Here is a 14,529-nt window from a genome sequence, read left to right on the forward strand (position 1 = left end):
CTGCACAGCTGGCTATGGTCTGATAGCAACTCCCAAGAAGCGACATTACAGAGACTATTCCAGTAATTCCCTCTGCATATCAGCGAAAGCAGCCGAGCCAATACCCATGAGCCCGAGCTGAACGATGCATCCCGCTGTATGCCTGTAGACAGTCTCCAAAATCGGCCTTGACGGCTTTCCCTGCGATTTCAAGATAGCCTGGTTAACTTCAGTTGCCAGTTCCATACGCGCATCTTTGCCGACGACCTCGGAAGCACTACCCACAGCTTTACGTGGATCGTAGAACGCCAGGATCCCGAACGTGCGCTTGAGGACATCCTGAACTTCGGATCGCTCGTCGTCCTTGTACTCCCCGTGCAGACTCTGACCGTACGATATCGCGTCCGTGAGCGCCTTCTCGTATGCAGCGGCGGCGTGTCCATTGGTGATAGGTTTGTCTTCCTCGTCGTCAATATCCATCACCATGCCGTCCTCCTCACCCCCGTTGCTCATTTTATCCTTCATCTCCGTTGACTTCATCACAAGCTCCACGAACTTCCGGCACTTCAGCTTGAACAACACCAGCCCGTCCTCCATCTTTAAGACGTCTTGGTAGCACCGCTTCGCCTCTTGTATAGCACCGTCGATATCCCCTTCCATCACAGCATGGACGACCTTCGTCCGCTGCTCTATCTCGCTCTCTAGCTCGTCTTCGCCATTACCTTCCATCTCCACGTCCCCGTCGCCGACAATCCCCTCTCTTGCTCGTGCTATCTGAGTCTGGAACGCACGCGCCGTCCGAGCGTATCCATGGTGAGCGAGGTAGGACAAAATCAGGCGATTAATCCGGCCTTTCGACTGCTCCTCCGATACCTCGCCAGGTCGTCCTTCTACAATCGTCCCGCTGATCGGTGTTGTCAGTATTGAATTCCATACGGTACTGCGTTTCTGTTGTACGTGGTATTCGATATCATATTTGAAGGCTTCTTGTCCGAAGTTTACGCGGACGCTCTCTGAGTTGATTCGCATGCCAACTGACGGGTATAAGTCGCAATCTTTACCCACATTGTCGAACACGTCGTCTGCGAAGAGATTAATGAATACAACGAGCTACGTGTCAACTGACAGCACTCACTAATCCAAGACCCATTTCGAGTAAAGAACATCCTGCGGGTCGTAAAATCGATGCCACACCCAATAACATCACCGGCTAGATGGGTCGAGTCAGTCTGCCAGCCGGAGGTCTGGACCAAACTTTGTACACACTTTGGAATTGGACACCGTACGGCGAGCCTTCTCGTTCTGAAGCATAACAATATCCATCACTACCATGATAGCCCCACGAGCTACGCTCCGAGCCAGGAAGACGGGAGAGTCTGGCATCCGGCCCAGCGAATCTGATGACCAATCAGTATCACCCAGCACCTAGCAACATACGGGACAAACCCAATACTGGTGGAGCTTTGCAGGCGTGTAAATTCAATACATGCTGCGTGATTCAAGCAAATGCACTCACCAGCCTTTAGACGGCTTATTGAGAATCTCCACCTCGTAATAATAAATACCGCATGCAGCCGGTGCAGGATGAGTCGTCCGTGCTGAAGCAGCATCTTTGTCACCGCTAGAGGACTGACCTACAAGTCATCGTAGAAGAAGCATGAAGTTAGTTGCGGAAGCAATTGCACGTACGTACCATGGAAAGTCAACTCCCTTCCCTCAGCCGACACAGTAAGGCTCTGGTGCCTCGTTTCTTCGGACCATCTGCTTGGAAGCACAGTATAGGTCGACGCCGGAGGCGGTGGTCTGGAGGTTGCTCGTACATCCCTTGGAGGTGTCCCATCGCTTTCCTCGTCGCTCTCACTCAAGGCGGCGTAAGGCGATGGGCTAGCCCCACTCGGTACTATACTCTCCACTTTCCGTGCAGGAAGCCTCGGAGGTTCCTCGGTGTGCAACAAATGTCTCAGCGCCGAGAGCTCTAAATAGGCCGGACGCGCAAAGCTCGATGGGGCGGTGGGTACAGGCATGGAAGAAGGTCCGCTGGATGTGCTGACACCCTGTGGGATGGTTGAGATTCCGGATCCTCCACGAGTAGCACTCGGCGCTCTAACACCGGAAGCACTGGACCTGCGAGCCCTATTCGAAGGTACGGAAGTTGATGTGGATGGCAGGCACCCCGTGTCAGTCTGTGTGCGAGAAGAGCTGTCCCCCCTAACGATGCGGGGCTCGAACGTACTTGTCCTGAAAGATGGTCGCGGGGGCATCCCGGACGTTATTGTAAGCGAGCGTGACGTCGACCTGGTTGGAGAGAGGCTTGTTGTGGGTGCAGTTAAAGAGCTACTCCCAGAACGCATGATATGAGAAATACCAAGCCCCCTTTGGTCCTCTGGTGACGCTAAGCGATTCTGACTCGTAGATGCGGAGACAATTCGAGGACGAGGGGGAGGTAAGAATGGTATCGAGAGCACTGCCTCCAGGTTCCTCGACGGCGATGTCGAGGAGGCAGTCCTGGGGATGGGTATACTGGCCGACCTTGCTGGTCGATTGCTCATCACTATGAGCTGGGTTCCCCCTTCATCAGGAATATTCAGCGCACATCAAGGTAGCACAAGTACATGCTACTCACACAAACCTCGTCAACTGGTAGAAAATTGAGGTGTGCAGATGAGGGAACGGAGGCAAGTTGAACTTATTGAGGGAGAACTTCTGCCAGAGTTGCTGGAACGAATGCGGGGTTGCTGAGTCAGCACATAGTAGTGTGACCATTTCCATTTCCAGGAGTGACCACCGCGCGTCCCTCTTGACTTTATATACTGAAATCATGGCAAGTCCAACGGGATTCACTGGATGATGGAGTAAAGCAGTGGCTAATGTTGCAAACAGGACACTTCTCTTCGCCTCGTACCCACCGAAGGCTCCAAATCCGCGTCCGTGAAGGACACCGCGAACAGTCTTGGTCTGCACGATACACTGCAGTACGGTCCACGCAGCATTGCTGCTGAGGTGAAGACACAATCGCAGATCAAGAACCGCTTGGAAAAGGTCTGTTTGACCTCCTACTTGCCCTTGGATCCACGCTGACATTCATTCAGTGGGAGGAAACACAAGATAACACGAAGCTCAATCTCTTGCGGAACGTGCAGGGATTGCACGCACCGATGCGTCTGCTTATGGAGCGGCGCATCGTATCTCATGTAAGCTTGGACTTACGCGAGTGCTCAAGCTAGTCAATTCATCGCCGATCCAGAATCCTCACATGCCTGGTCTGTACGACGACACAAATCTGGCTCTGGACATCTTGATGGGTCGCGACGAAACAGTAGAACCTGCTGATATCTTCAGCAGTACGTCTCCTAATATACCTCCCATTAACATGTCTCTAACGCATCCTGTAGATGTTGATATCAAGCAACCGATGAATCTCCACACCGAGATGGAGAAGAAACGCCGAATCTAGGTCGTTCATTGTACCTCTAGTCTGAATACACTTCTTCAACCCATTACGAGCTTCCTTGAGGAGACGTCTCTCTTGAAGTGCTGGAGTGCTGTTCTGCTCATTGGACTGTCGCAGACGCGTTGAAATTTGTGTTCATCGCCGACTACTACTTGCTCGTTTCGGTTGTTCCACCTGTAGTCCTCGCCAATGCACCGCCTGACTAACAACGGTGTTCTTAAAGTGCATGTCCCTTATGTCTGTGGCATCGGATTAATGCCTCCTTGGCGTCAGCTTTCCTTTAGCTGCACGGGTGGTGATCATGATTTCCACCGCCAAGGACCTGTACTTGATGTACACTAACTCGAGTGATGGTATCTTTCAAGCAAGGGGACTTGTGGGGCGCGGCAAATCGCTACTTAGAAAAGGGTTCCAACTGCTCAGTGGTCGGAAGCCACGCTATAGCGTTGCGGGCGTCAACCCACTAATTAGAAGGACTTGCGAACGCAAGATAATCTCCCCATCCCTATCTCGAGAATGCATGGTCCCAGCTCACACAATTTAGCATCAATGACTGTACTTACCACACGTGCAAACGCGAGAGCAAGTTTGCCATGATATTTCTACGGTACTTCTTAGTCGACTGATGGGGTCGATGAGTATGAGCAGGAGGGAGTGTGGATTTCTCGGAACGGAAGATACGAGTCACGTGCATACGCGCTCCGAGCACTATGCTGAGTCAGCACCAGCGTCTATTGAGCTAGGGACTACGTCTCCGTTCGCCCGCAACTCAAGTCTCGTATATTTTGCGACATGGCTACCATGGCGCAACCGGTCGTGGAGGAGGGCAAGCTCCTCAGCGAGGCGCTCAACACCGTGAAGATTCAAGTTCAGCAGATGAAGCGGCATCTGGTTCGTATTGGACTTGTTCATTTACTGCGCGAACCTATTAATGCTCCCCAAAGGAACTGGATCAGCTCATGGATGCTCTGAAAAGCGCGAGTCTGATGCTGGCCGAACTAAGGACATCCTCGCTTTCCCCCAAACAGTACTACGAACTCTGTAAGCCTTCGGTCTCATATCCATCTCCCGCCGCTGACATTTCGCAGACATGGCTGTATTCGATGCACTGCGACACCTCACAAATTACCTCTACGATGCCCATACACAAGGAAAGCACCACCTTGCGGACCTATATGAGCTTGTCCAATACGCTGGCAATATCGTGCCGCGGTTATACCTCATGATCACCGTCGGTGCCGTCTATATGTCAATACCTGAAGCTCCCGTGAAGGAGATCATGAAGGATATGATGGAAATGTCGCGCGGTGTCTTGCACCCAATACGCGGACTATTCCTGAGGCACTATCTGAGCGGACAGACGAGGGACCACTTGCCTGTGGGGGTCGATCCTGGGTGAGTTCACACACGCCCTCCTTTGCAATACGAAATATGCTCAAGAGCCCGTATAAGTCCCACTGGATGCCTGCAAGATTCTACATCCTTCGTTCTCACCAATTTCATTGAAATGAACAAGCTCTGGGTACGGTTGCAACACCAGGGGCACTCTCGCGACCGCGAAAAGCGCGAAATGGAACGTAGGGAATTGAGGATACTGGTCGGCACAAATCTCGTCCGCTTGAGTCAGCTTGATGGCGTCGACTTGGACTTGTACCAGAAGATAATATTGCCCAGCGTGCTGGAGCAGATTGTCAGCTGCAAGGACGTCATAGCCCAAGAATATCTAATGGAGGTTGTTATCCAGGTGTGTTCCCTCTACGTTGAAACTTGGCTTTTTATATTTAGCAACGCGCAGGTATTCACGGATGAGTTCCATTTGCATACATTGGGGCCCTTCCTATCCGCCACGGCTCAACTCCACCCCAAAGTCAACATTAAGCAGATAGTGATAGCTCTGATCGACAGACTAGCGGCGTACGCAGCTCGCGAGGCCGAAAACGAGGATCCAGAGGAGACCAAGAGGCAAGAAGAAGCAGCGGCCAAGCGTTTGGCTGAGAAAGTTGAATTGCAGAAAGCCAACAGGCATCGTGAAAGTACGGATAGCCAGATAGCCTCGTCGACGATAACTACCGAATCTAGCCCTTGGGACGCAGTCTCACCTCCGCAGACTCCTTCCACCGCCGTTGAGCACGAGAAACCAGAGGCGAACGGAGCGAACGGTGTCGTGTCTACAGAGAAGGTGGAGGAGAAGGGTAAATCTGTTGAGGGTGTCCCTGTTCGCAAATTCAGGGGAATTCCGGAGGACGTTAGGCTATTCGAGGTCTTTTGGAAGCAAGTCGTTGAGTTGATCAAGGTGCGGTTGTCCATGGATTAGACAGCACGAGCTCACACTTTACGACCGAATCGACAGGCTCGGCCTGATCTATCCATCCAGGACATAACTGCCCTCCTCGTTTCGCTCACTAATCTATCCCTTAGTTGTTATCCAGACCGGCTGGAATACGTTGACCAGGTGCTAGGCTTTACGGCTGAAAAGATAAAGGAATTCAAAGAGAGGTTTGCATCTCCTTCAGTGTTAGGACACGGCACGTCTGACGTTGTCTCATCTTCAGCCCAGACTTGAACACCCAGCAGACCACCTCCAACCTCGCCGCCCTCCTCGTTGCCCCAATCAATTCCTATCAATCCATCCTCACCCTACTAGCCATCCCAAATTATGTCCCCCTACTGTCGCAGCAACTTTTCTTCACCCGCCGTTCTATCGCACACTCAGTTATCTCCTCTGTGTTGAAGAACGAGACTATCATTGAGACACCGGAAGACTGCGACGGTGTTCTTGAGCTGTGTCACGTTCTCATCAAAGATCAAACCGATTCAGCAAATCCCAATGCCCAAGCTAACGTTAAGGATATACGGCGTCAAGGGCCCTACTCAGTGGAGCGGGAAGAGATGGCTGAGGAGCAAGGATGGGTTGCTCGGATGGTGCATTTATTCCGTGCAGAGTCATTGGACGTACAATTCCAGGTATGCCTGGAGCTAAGCGATTCGCCGGTTGATTCTGACCTTACACGTCAGCTCTTGCAAGTTGCACGACGGCATTTCGAAGCCGGCGGCGAGAGGATGCGGTTTACCTTCCCCGCGCTTATAACATCTGCGATTAGGATCTGCCGACGCTACAAGCTCGTCCAACATGCAGTTGGTCTTTTATTCTGGGTAGTTAAATTTGAGCTCACTCATCATCCAGGAGGATGATTGGCGGACGAAAGTCGCCAATATTCTGAAATTCGTCCGCCAGCTTACGTCGATTCTGGCCACTCAGGTGGAAGCCCCTACCATCGCCCTGCGGCTGTTCCTTCTAGCCGCGCAAATATCTGATGAATGCGACTTCGAAGATCTGACGTATGATCTATACGTACAAGCCTTCAGCGTGTATGAAGACTGCATTTCGGAGTCCAGGGCACAACTGCAGGCGATCACCCTTATTATTGGTACCTTGGCAGGGGCGAAGGTCTTCGGTGTGGATAACTACGATACCCTGGTGACCAAAGCTGCTTTGCACGGCGCGAAGTTGTTGAAGAAGAGTCATCAAGCGACGGCGGTCGGCTTGGCCAGTCACCTTTGGTGGCAGGAGTCCGTGATTGTTGCCGACGGCGAGTCTGCTGGGGCGAAAGAGACGACAACAGAGAAGCCGGCCGTGGACGGTGATAGTGAAGATGCGCCCAAGGCTGTGAGTGCATGGGGTATGTATGTTGAACAATCTTTTAACCGTTTTGTAGTTCCCCCATCAGGACAGCAAACGCGTTCTAGAGTGCCTGCAGAAGTCGCTACGTATTGCCAATTCTGCGATTGAGGAGATCGTTACGGTGCAACTTTACTGCGACACACTGGATCAGTACCTCTACTATCTAGACCACGGTGCTCCTGCGGTAGGTGGATTTACCCCGTTCGTCGAACAAGACTCATTCGGCCGTTGCCAGGTCGCGCCGAAATTCGTCAACAGTTTGGTGGAGCTGATCACGTCTAGTGTTGATGCGATTTCGTCACCCGATGTTCACCCATCACAGAGAGCACCCCCGGGGTTACTTGAAGGCGTGCAGACGCCTGAGATGATTACACGTCATTTCAGAAATACGCTGTTGCACATCCAACGCCGGAAGAAGACTTCGAGTGAGGGTACTGCCGGCGGGCATTGGGCAGAGGTTGATGTCGTTGGAGCGTTGTTGAAGATGGGAATTGTGAGATGATCGTGTGCCGTAATGGGAGGCGTGTGCTTGTGTGCAGGGACTCAACCTTCTCAAGATGTGGTGTTTCTTCGTTGCACTGTTGTGCGGCTGCTTATCCTAGTGTTTAATATTTATGTTGGATTAGTTTGTTCCTCACGCATATGTTATGATAGTGTTTTTGGAGACCTTTATTACATCCCATTCTTCCACTCGCGTGTGAGCGACTTCCGAACTACAATTGCGCTTGGTGATGCATTCACACTGTTGGTTACGCGTGTATCGTATTCTATACTCTACTGCTAATGCTAATAGGTAGAAAGTATATATTAACTCTCCTTGTACATACTTAGGTCCTTTTTTCAAACTTACAACCCCGATGCGAGGCTCAATCCCAAACACGCCGGGCCAAAAGAACGCCCGATGGATGGCGGGTCGCTTATCCACTGACCTTTTTGACCATCTTTATTTGTTCGTGGGATGGACCCATGTCACAGTGGGGCGAGTTGAACGAGGATAGGGTAAACCCATGCAGTTGGTTCCTTGAAGTATCACAACATAATGCATGGGAAGTGTGGTACCACGCGCCCGCAATCTGAGCCGAATGATATCAATCTGACTTGTAGATTCACCATTTCTCGGATGTTCGTCATGCGTGAAACTGTCGGTACGACCGGGTGAAGCACAGAGAGGGACATAGCCTAAACGAGTTAAAAATGATGATCAGAGGAAAACTGGGGTTGGGGGAGTTTATCACCGAAAGTGTCTAAATTTGGGCAGTGTTCGGACAAAAGACAACTGTGTGTGAATATTGCGGCGATTGTACTGAAACTGTCCTTTAACAACCGACATTGCACTCGCTGCTGCGAACGCTGACGACCGCCCAAAATCGATATCGTCGTCGTCGGCCACAGTGACCACCACCGAACAGTCAAGCTACTCGACGAGCCTGGCTGCGAGGTCGTCTCTGCTTCTCCTCAAAACTGGTGAGTCCACGTATTTCTCCGGGCCCAATACAGCTCCATGACCGCGTATTCTGAAGCTGGCCATCGTTGCGCCCGTCCATGGCTGTTCTCGCCCCTCCAGATTGGACATACACAACTAGAGAGAGCAAAATGGATGTCCCAAGTCAGCCAAATCCTTCAGCTCAGCTCCCAAGGGCTTCGCCAAACGATCACGGCTCATCACCGAGCCCTTCGCAAGTCCATCAACAGCATCTAGGCCAGGCGCAGCAGCAGCAGCAATACCCATTCTCTGTTCAGCAGCAACCCCAGGGCAGCTGGACACCGTCGATAACAGCACCCCCCTTTTACCCATCTTTCTACCAAAATCACCAGCAGCAGCCGCAACAATTTGCTGCCCATGGTCAAGGACAAGTCCCCCAACAGACACCTTTCTTTGACCCCAACGCGAACGCACAGTTAGCTCAGTGGGCTTATCAGCAAATGATGTTTAACGCCCAGCAAGGCTTTCCCATGATACCTCCTCAGCAATTTCCGTCTCAGCAACGAATGAGCCCCGGCACCGGCCCCGTGAATGATTATTACGCCCAAAATCAGATCTCTGGATCATTCTCGCCCTACACTAGTGGTACACCTCCCCCGCATCGTAATCAGGGCGACCATCATCAACCGCAGCAGAATGTACCGCCGCAGCAAGTTGCCTTCCATCCGTATCGTCGGCCTAACCGACAAGCCTCGCACACCCCTGATAATGGCGAGTGGCGTCCAGGGGGGCCTTCTCATCCACCGTATATTCGCGCTGACGCGTCAGGGTCCACTACATCGGTGAATTCGTCCAATAGTCAACGTCAGAGGACGAATAGTATCCAGAGTGCGCAGAGTGGTCACAACTCGTCAGCATCGAATAGTGGTAGCGTTCGTAGTCGGAATGGATCCCCTGCTATCCCCTCAGGTTCCGCTCGTAGTTCTCCGGCTCCCACCTCACCCCAAAGTACATCGTCTGCTTCATCTTCTAGAATTCCTCCCCACAATCGCAAACTATCATCATCATCATCTACCTCCAATGCCGCATCTGTAAGATCAACCATTCATTCTCCCTCCCTTCCCACTGCATCCACTTCCTCGGTCACTATCAATTCGACATCGACACCGATGCCAAACCCACGGCCTGTTCGCCCCTCGCCATTGTCTCAGGGCAACTTCACTCTCGCAGAGAAGCGCATGTCAAGAGACGACAGTGATCTCAATCCCATGCCCACCCCTGCGATGATGAGAAGCGGCGGTCTCAAGGGCCGCTTGAAGCGTGTCCTATCGCTGAACGCCAGCGCAACATTACGAGAGGAAAAGGCGGAAAGCGAGGAACCTTCGACGTCCGGCCCCAGTACTCCCAAGGCATCGACTTCGACTGCAGCGACAGCAACGCCGAAAGGTCCCGATGACGATGCGGCATCCACTGCGACTGTTCAGACCAAGAAGAAAGGGCGCGCCGCTTCGTTGTTCAACTTGCGCAACGCCAGCACGGACAATATATCCCTTTCTTCGACAGTCAGCAGCGCCAGTGTCATGATTCGAAAGTTGGGATCCATGGGTAGGCTCGCTCGCCGCAACTCGCTTGCTGGTATCACCTCGCTATTCAAAGATAAGGACAAGGACAAGGATGGCGAAGGCAAGGACAAAAAGGGAAAGAAGAAGGACAAGAAGGCAGGTACGGCGAAGGGTGAGGCCAGCGAGGCCAGCGTTTCGCATGTCACTGCTGAACTGGACAGGATGGGCAACGATTGGAATGACGAATTCACAGGCCTTAGTCCCGCAGCCGAGTTAGCTCGGAGACACACTCTCAAGAGCAACCAAGAAGCTGCTGCGAAGCTCAAAGCCCAGCAAGAGGCGGCAGCAGCGGCGGCAGCAGCTGCTCAAGCTGCCGCTGATGATACCGTTAAAATCAACGGCGTCAACGGAAACGACGTAGGTGTCCCAACATGGGACAAGAATACCGCGACACGACAAGGCTCGCCATCGCCCATCAAAGCTCCAGGGATGCGCGTCAATGAAGATGGAACGAGAGTTCTTATTGAAGACGACGACGAAGATCAGAGTGAGGATGGTCACTTTGGGGTATCCCATACAGGTCCTACCTATAATGCTGATGGATGGGATGATGATGACGACTGGGGTGAGGAAGATGAGGACGTTACCATTAGGATGGACGTGAGTAGGTCGAGTAGAGAGGGTGAGGACGGTGATGTGGAACCATGGGCTGTAGACGTTCGTCGCAGCGTAGAGAGGAGCCGAAAACCAGCAAAGGGTATTCTGAAAGGTAATCAATCATCTTATGCTTCGTACTGAAACTATTTAGTAACAAATTCTTAGGTGCTAATAATTTCGATCAACACGCATACTTGACCGAACATCCTACTCCCAACCGACCTCGTTCCAACTCCTATAACTCTTCCCATACCGGACACGCGGAGTTGGGTCCCCTCGCTCGTATCCCTTCACCCGATCCTGATCATATCGATGGCCTTCATCGTCACAATTCTCACTCGTCTGCCCATGGACCAGCCGCCGGCGCCTCTATTCCAGCCCTGCCACCGCTCTCATTCGATGCGACATCGACGCTCGGTAGCTTGAGTTTAGAATCCCCCAAGGAGATCACGTCGAGTCCCTCCCCTACGAGTGCCGCACACACTCATAACAACATGTTCAGCCATCCCAATCTATCGGCTCCTACTCTATCAGTGATGCCTTCAGCTGCACCCACTTTGACGCATCGTTCGGCTACGACGCCTGGCAAGCGACTTGCTTTCGCAAGCAACCTCGCTGTCTACGACACCTTCTCTGCCACTGTTTACGATCGAAGAAGTGAGCCCGCTACTTGGAGCCGTCTTACCCCTGCGCTGGCGCAGAGGATCAAGGAGGAGCTCAACTCTTACAAGATGGAAGAGATGGAAGTACATGCTGCAAGCCGGATTCAGTATGTCCATATTCCCCTCTCTGCATGTCTGTTCTCACTGACAGCGCGTGCAGTACCCAGTTCTTTGTTTAATGCACGATGATTGCTACCGCATTTTCATTCTTTATACTCGGCTAATCTGCTCCGTTCGCACGTCACTATCTTTCATTTGCATCCATCGGATTTAACGCGATCCCACCGTCAATCATGTCTCTAACGTCACTCGGACTAAACAAAGCAAGATCTCACAATCGCACCAAAAAGAGCCCGCATTCACTCTTTAATATACCCTCCATGTGTAATCTCTCCTTGGCTCTCATCGGATGTCGAACTTGCTTGTGCCCGTTTCTCGTACCGGCATCAACCCTCTGTGCCCTCATTTACCATTCTTTATCCTACTTATAGCTTGCGCTCCAGCCGCATATCTTAACAACGCATTCCCCAAAAATTTACCCTTAAGCCTGATGGAAGGACGTTTGTTGCACGCCAGATATCAACCCCAATCACCCCTCCCCACCATTCAAACGGCACACCATCACAGATAACCCTTTCACTTCATGTCCAACCTTCTTTCACTTCATTTCTTCATTCTCAATCAAAAGTTAACACTGTGACTCTACGACCTCCCCTGCACAGCCATTTGGAGGTTCGCTAACAATATCGGCTTGACGCTGGGAAGGTTCGTTAGATTCATATTCAATTTTGTCTCTTGACTATTTTGTGGAGTACAGTCTACTGTGCTACGTGATATAGAGGTGTTGTTTGCTTGTCCTGCTATGTGTACATACAACTGTCGATATTCATGGGTGGTGTAAATTATTTATAACAAATTTCAACGTAATGGAAACATCCTCAACTGTGCGGTAGCTTCCACAAGATAGTGCTGCGTTGAGACGAGGTAATCCCATAAGCTTAACCCAAGAACGACTCCAGGAATTTATCCATGTTCGACTCTTTCAGCCGTTTTTCGGAAACAAGGTAAGGCTTTGGTAGCCAGTCCTCTCCATCGTTTGCGGGTCTCCCCAACGGGTTGTTCCTTTCGCGTTCGTCGTCCGCATTCAGAATCATGTAAGCGACGGCCTTCGCGCTCATCCATGCGTGAACCATGCCCTCGCCTGAGTATCCTGCTGCAATCCATTCTCCGGGCGAGGCCAAGTTTTGCGTCGACATGGCGGACGATGGAGCGACACGGCCCGATATCTTGTCTGGTATGCGTCCAACCCACGGCATTCCATCCGCAGACATCCCTAGTATCCCAGTCCATACCGACTTTACACGGCCGGGATCAACATCACTCTGCGGCGCGTCGGTGTCACGGCCTTCCTCGCCCCATCCGGAGAAATACAGCGGTAGCGCGCCTGACAGGTAGGAAGCCGTAGGGAGATGGAATGTGCGGTCGTCGGCGTTGCCTGCTGAGTCATAGAAGGCATCTTGTGACTGACCTAACCCGCCGCCAAACATTAGCTCGGCTGCGGGAGGTGGATAGTGGGGTTTTGCGGATGATGACAACGTATCGTCGCGTTCGTGTCCGTGAACCATGTCGCCATCCGAAGAACCGCATGCCGTATCGCTATCAGCGTCTGAATGCGACGAGTCACTGCGCATGGGGCTCAAGTCTTTAGTAGGCCGGCGAGCCTGTTGTGCTTTGAGTCCGGCAGAGGATGGAGGCATCTGTGTCAAGTAGTCCCAAACGTTCAAAGTAGGCCTTGGGTAAAAGACAAACGATCTATCACCCAGCCAATTTCTACTCCTCTTCTCGGGGTCGATTGTCGTAGAGCGTACTAGGTCAGATAGGGGAGCCCCTAGGCTAAGACCCGGGCGTTGTGCTGTCATGGTCGCTCTCAATGGTATTATTTTACCGCGCAGGGGTTCCAGAAGGTGTGATACCCAGCCATTGGTAGCGTGCACGACGTGAGGTGCGTGGAGTGTTCCTTTGGGGGTAGAGATGGTGTATAACGATCCGCCTTTGGGAGACGCAATACTTATGCAAGGGGTATGGGTGTAGAGGTAAAACCTATGGAACCGAGGCGTAAGGTTATGTGTTTAGAGAACGAAGATAAGCGGACTTGCTGGTCAGAATATTCGTTAAGGAGTCTCGACAAGATTCCCGTAATTAGACGGTAAGGATGTATGGCACCCGCGGTGGTTGTAATGCAGCCAGCAGCCCCTGGGGACAATTGGTATTCCTGTAAATGACGATCAGTATTATAACGATACAGGGTAGTTGTATATACCTCAACTAGATCCACGCCGTCTACGGGGTCCAACGCACTGTATACTTTCCCCTCGTTCGGCATGTCTCTTGAGTATTCTTCTAACTTGGCCTTTGCCTGCAAAAACGTCTCTCGATCGAAGAAGACATCAAAGGTCTGTACTCTTCTTGCTTGTGAATCGATGAGGAGGCCTTCCTCTTCTGCGACACGGAGGAACTCCTGGAGGTGGGCTAGGCGAAACCGAATGATACGCTGGGCAATGGCGGCGCCGAATTCCTTCTTCAAAGAGGAATAATCGTGGTAAAGTGGCGGCGTGATGTGCCCGCCGTTTCTGGACGCCGATGTCAGTGCCACAAGACCGTAAGTACCAAGTGAATTCACCTTGCGGTAGCACCAGAGCATGCGTCCCGTGCCTCAAGCATGATCACTCGAATCGGCGGGCCCCCGTGTTCCCGCACCCGCTGTGCATCCCAATCAAGGAGAGTACGAGCCACAGCCGCGCCCGTTACACCGCTCCCAATGATCACCACATCTGCATCGCTGCATCCCACATATGCCTCCGAACGTTCGGTAGCCTTTCCAGGCTGCAAAGGAGGAATCGGATCTTTGGCGCCGTGGCATGCAATAGGAGCAGGAGGGATAGCCCAGTATGGCGTGGACGTGTTTATAACCGGCAATCCTGGTGACTCTGCAACTTTCATGGCGACTTCGTCGTACTTTGCGGACAAGTCTTGTAGAACTCGAGCTGCTAAACGTACCCTAGATAGGATTGAGCCCATTTGGTAACTTTGGGCGCCGGAGCGAACTGTGATAA

The 14,529-nt window shown here is 52.0% G+C and overlaps 4 protein-coding genes across 4 annotated transcripts; 2 read left to right on the top strand and 2 right to left on the bottom strand.

Moving 5' to 3' along the window:
- Positions 1-54: 54 nt before the first annotated feature.
- Positions 55-2,003, bottom strand: PC9H_004163 (uncharacterized protein; the record flags this gene model as incomplete). Its single annotated transcript, XM_036773750.1, has 6 exons — positions 55-1,061; positions 1,115-1,189; positions 1,246-1,376; positions 1,426-1,440; positions 1,496-1,613; positions 1,673-2,003. The coding sequence occupies 6 exons, from the start codon at positions 2,001-2,003 to the stop codon at positions 55-57; spliced, it is 1,677 nt and encodes a 558-aa protein (XP_036635223.1).
- Positions 2,004-2,193: 190 nt separating this feature from the next.
- Positions 2,194-3,433, top strand: PC9H_004164 (uncharacterized protein; the record flags this gene model as incomplete). Its single annotated transcript, XM_036773751.1, has 6 exons — positions 2,194-2,253; positions 2,393-2,422; positions 2,860-3,018; positions 3,069-3,170; positions 3,224-3,320; positions 3,372-3,433. The coding sequence occupies 6 exons, from the start codon at positions 2,194-2,196 to the stop codon at positions 3,431-3,433; spliced, it is 510 nt and encodes a 169-aa protein (XP_036635224.1).
- A 798-nt stretch (positions 3,434-4,231) lies between these two features.
- On the top strand, positions 4,232-11,595 carry VPS35 (Vacuolar protein sorting-associated protein 35; the record flags this gene model as incomplete). Its single annotated transcript, XM_036773752.1, has 16 exons — positions 4,232-4,321; positions 4,375-4,471; positions 4,519-4,825; positions 4,883-5,174; positions 5,226-5,723; positions 5,781-5,926; positions 5,983-6,271; positions 6,311-6,394; positions 6,446-6,565; positions 6,615-7,097; positions 7,147-7,296; positions 7,348-7,605; positions 8,527-8,576; positions 8,633-10,866; positions 10,920-11,523; positions 11,577-11,595. The coding sequence occupies 16 exons, from the start codon at positions 4,232-4,234 to the stop codon at positions 11,593-11,595; spliced, it is 5,721 nt and encodes a 1,906-aa protein (XP_036635225.1).
- Positions 11,596-12,414: 819 nt separating this feature from the next.
- Positions 12,415-14,494, bottom strand: PC9H_004166 (uncharacterized protein; the record flags this gene model as incomplete). Its single annotated transcript, XM_036773753.1, has 4 exons — positions 12,415-13,516; positions 13,573-13,688; positions 13,737-14,046; positions 14,097-14,494. 4 exons carry the CDS (start codon positions 14,492-14,494, stop codon positions 12,415-12,417), a joined length of 1,926 nt encoding a protein of 641 aa, XP_036635226.1.
- Between the last annotated feature and the right edge of the window lie 35 nt (positions 14,495-14,529).

Source organism: Pleurotus ostreatus (assembly GCF_014466165.1).
Source record: "Pleurotus ostreatus strain PC9 chromosome Unknown scaffold_2, whole genome shotgun sequence".
NCBI lineage: Eukaryota > Fungi > Basidiomycota > Agaricomycetes > Agaricales > Pleurotaceae > Pleurotus > Pleurotus ostreatus.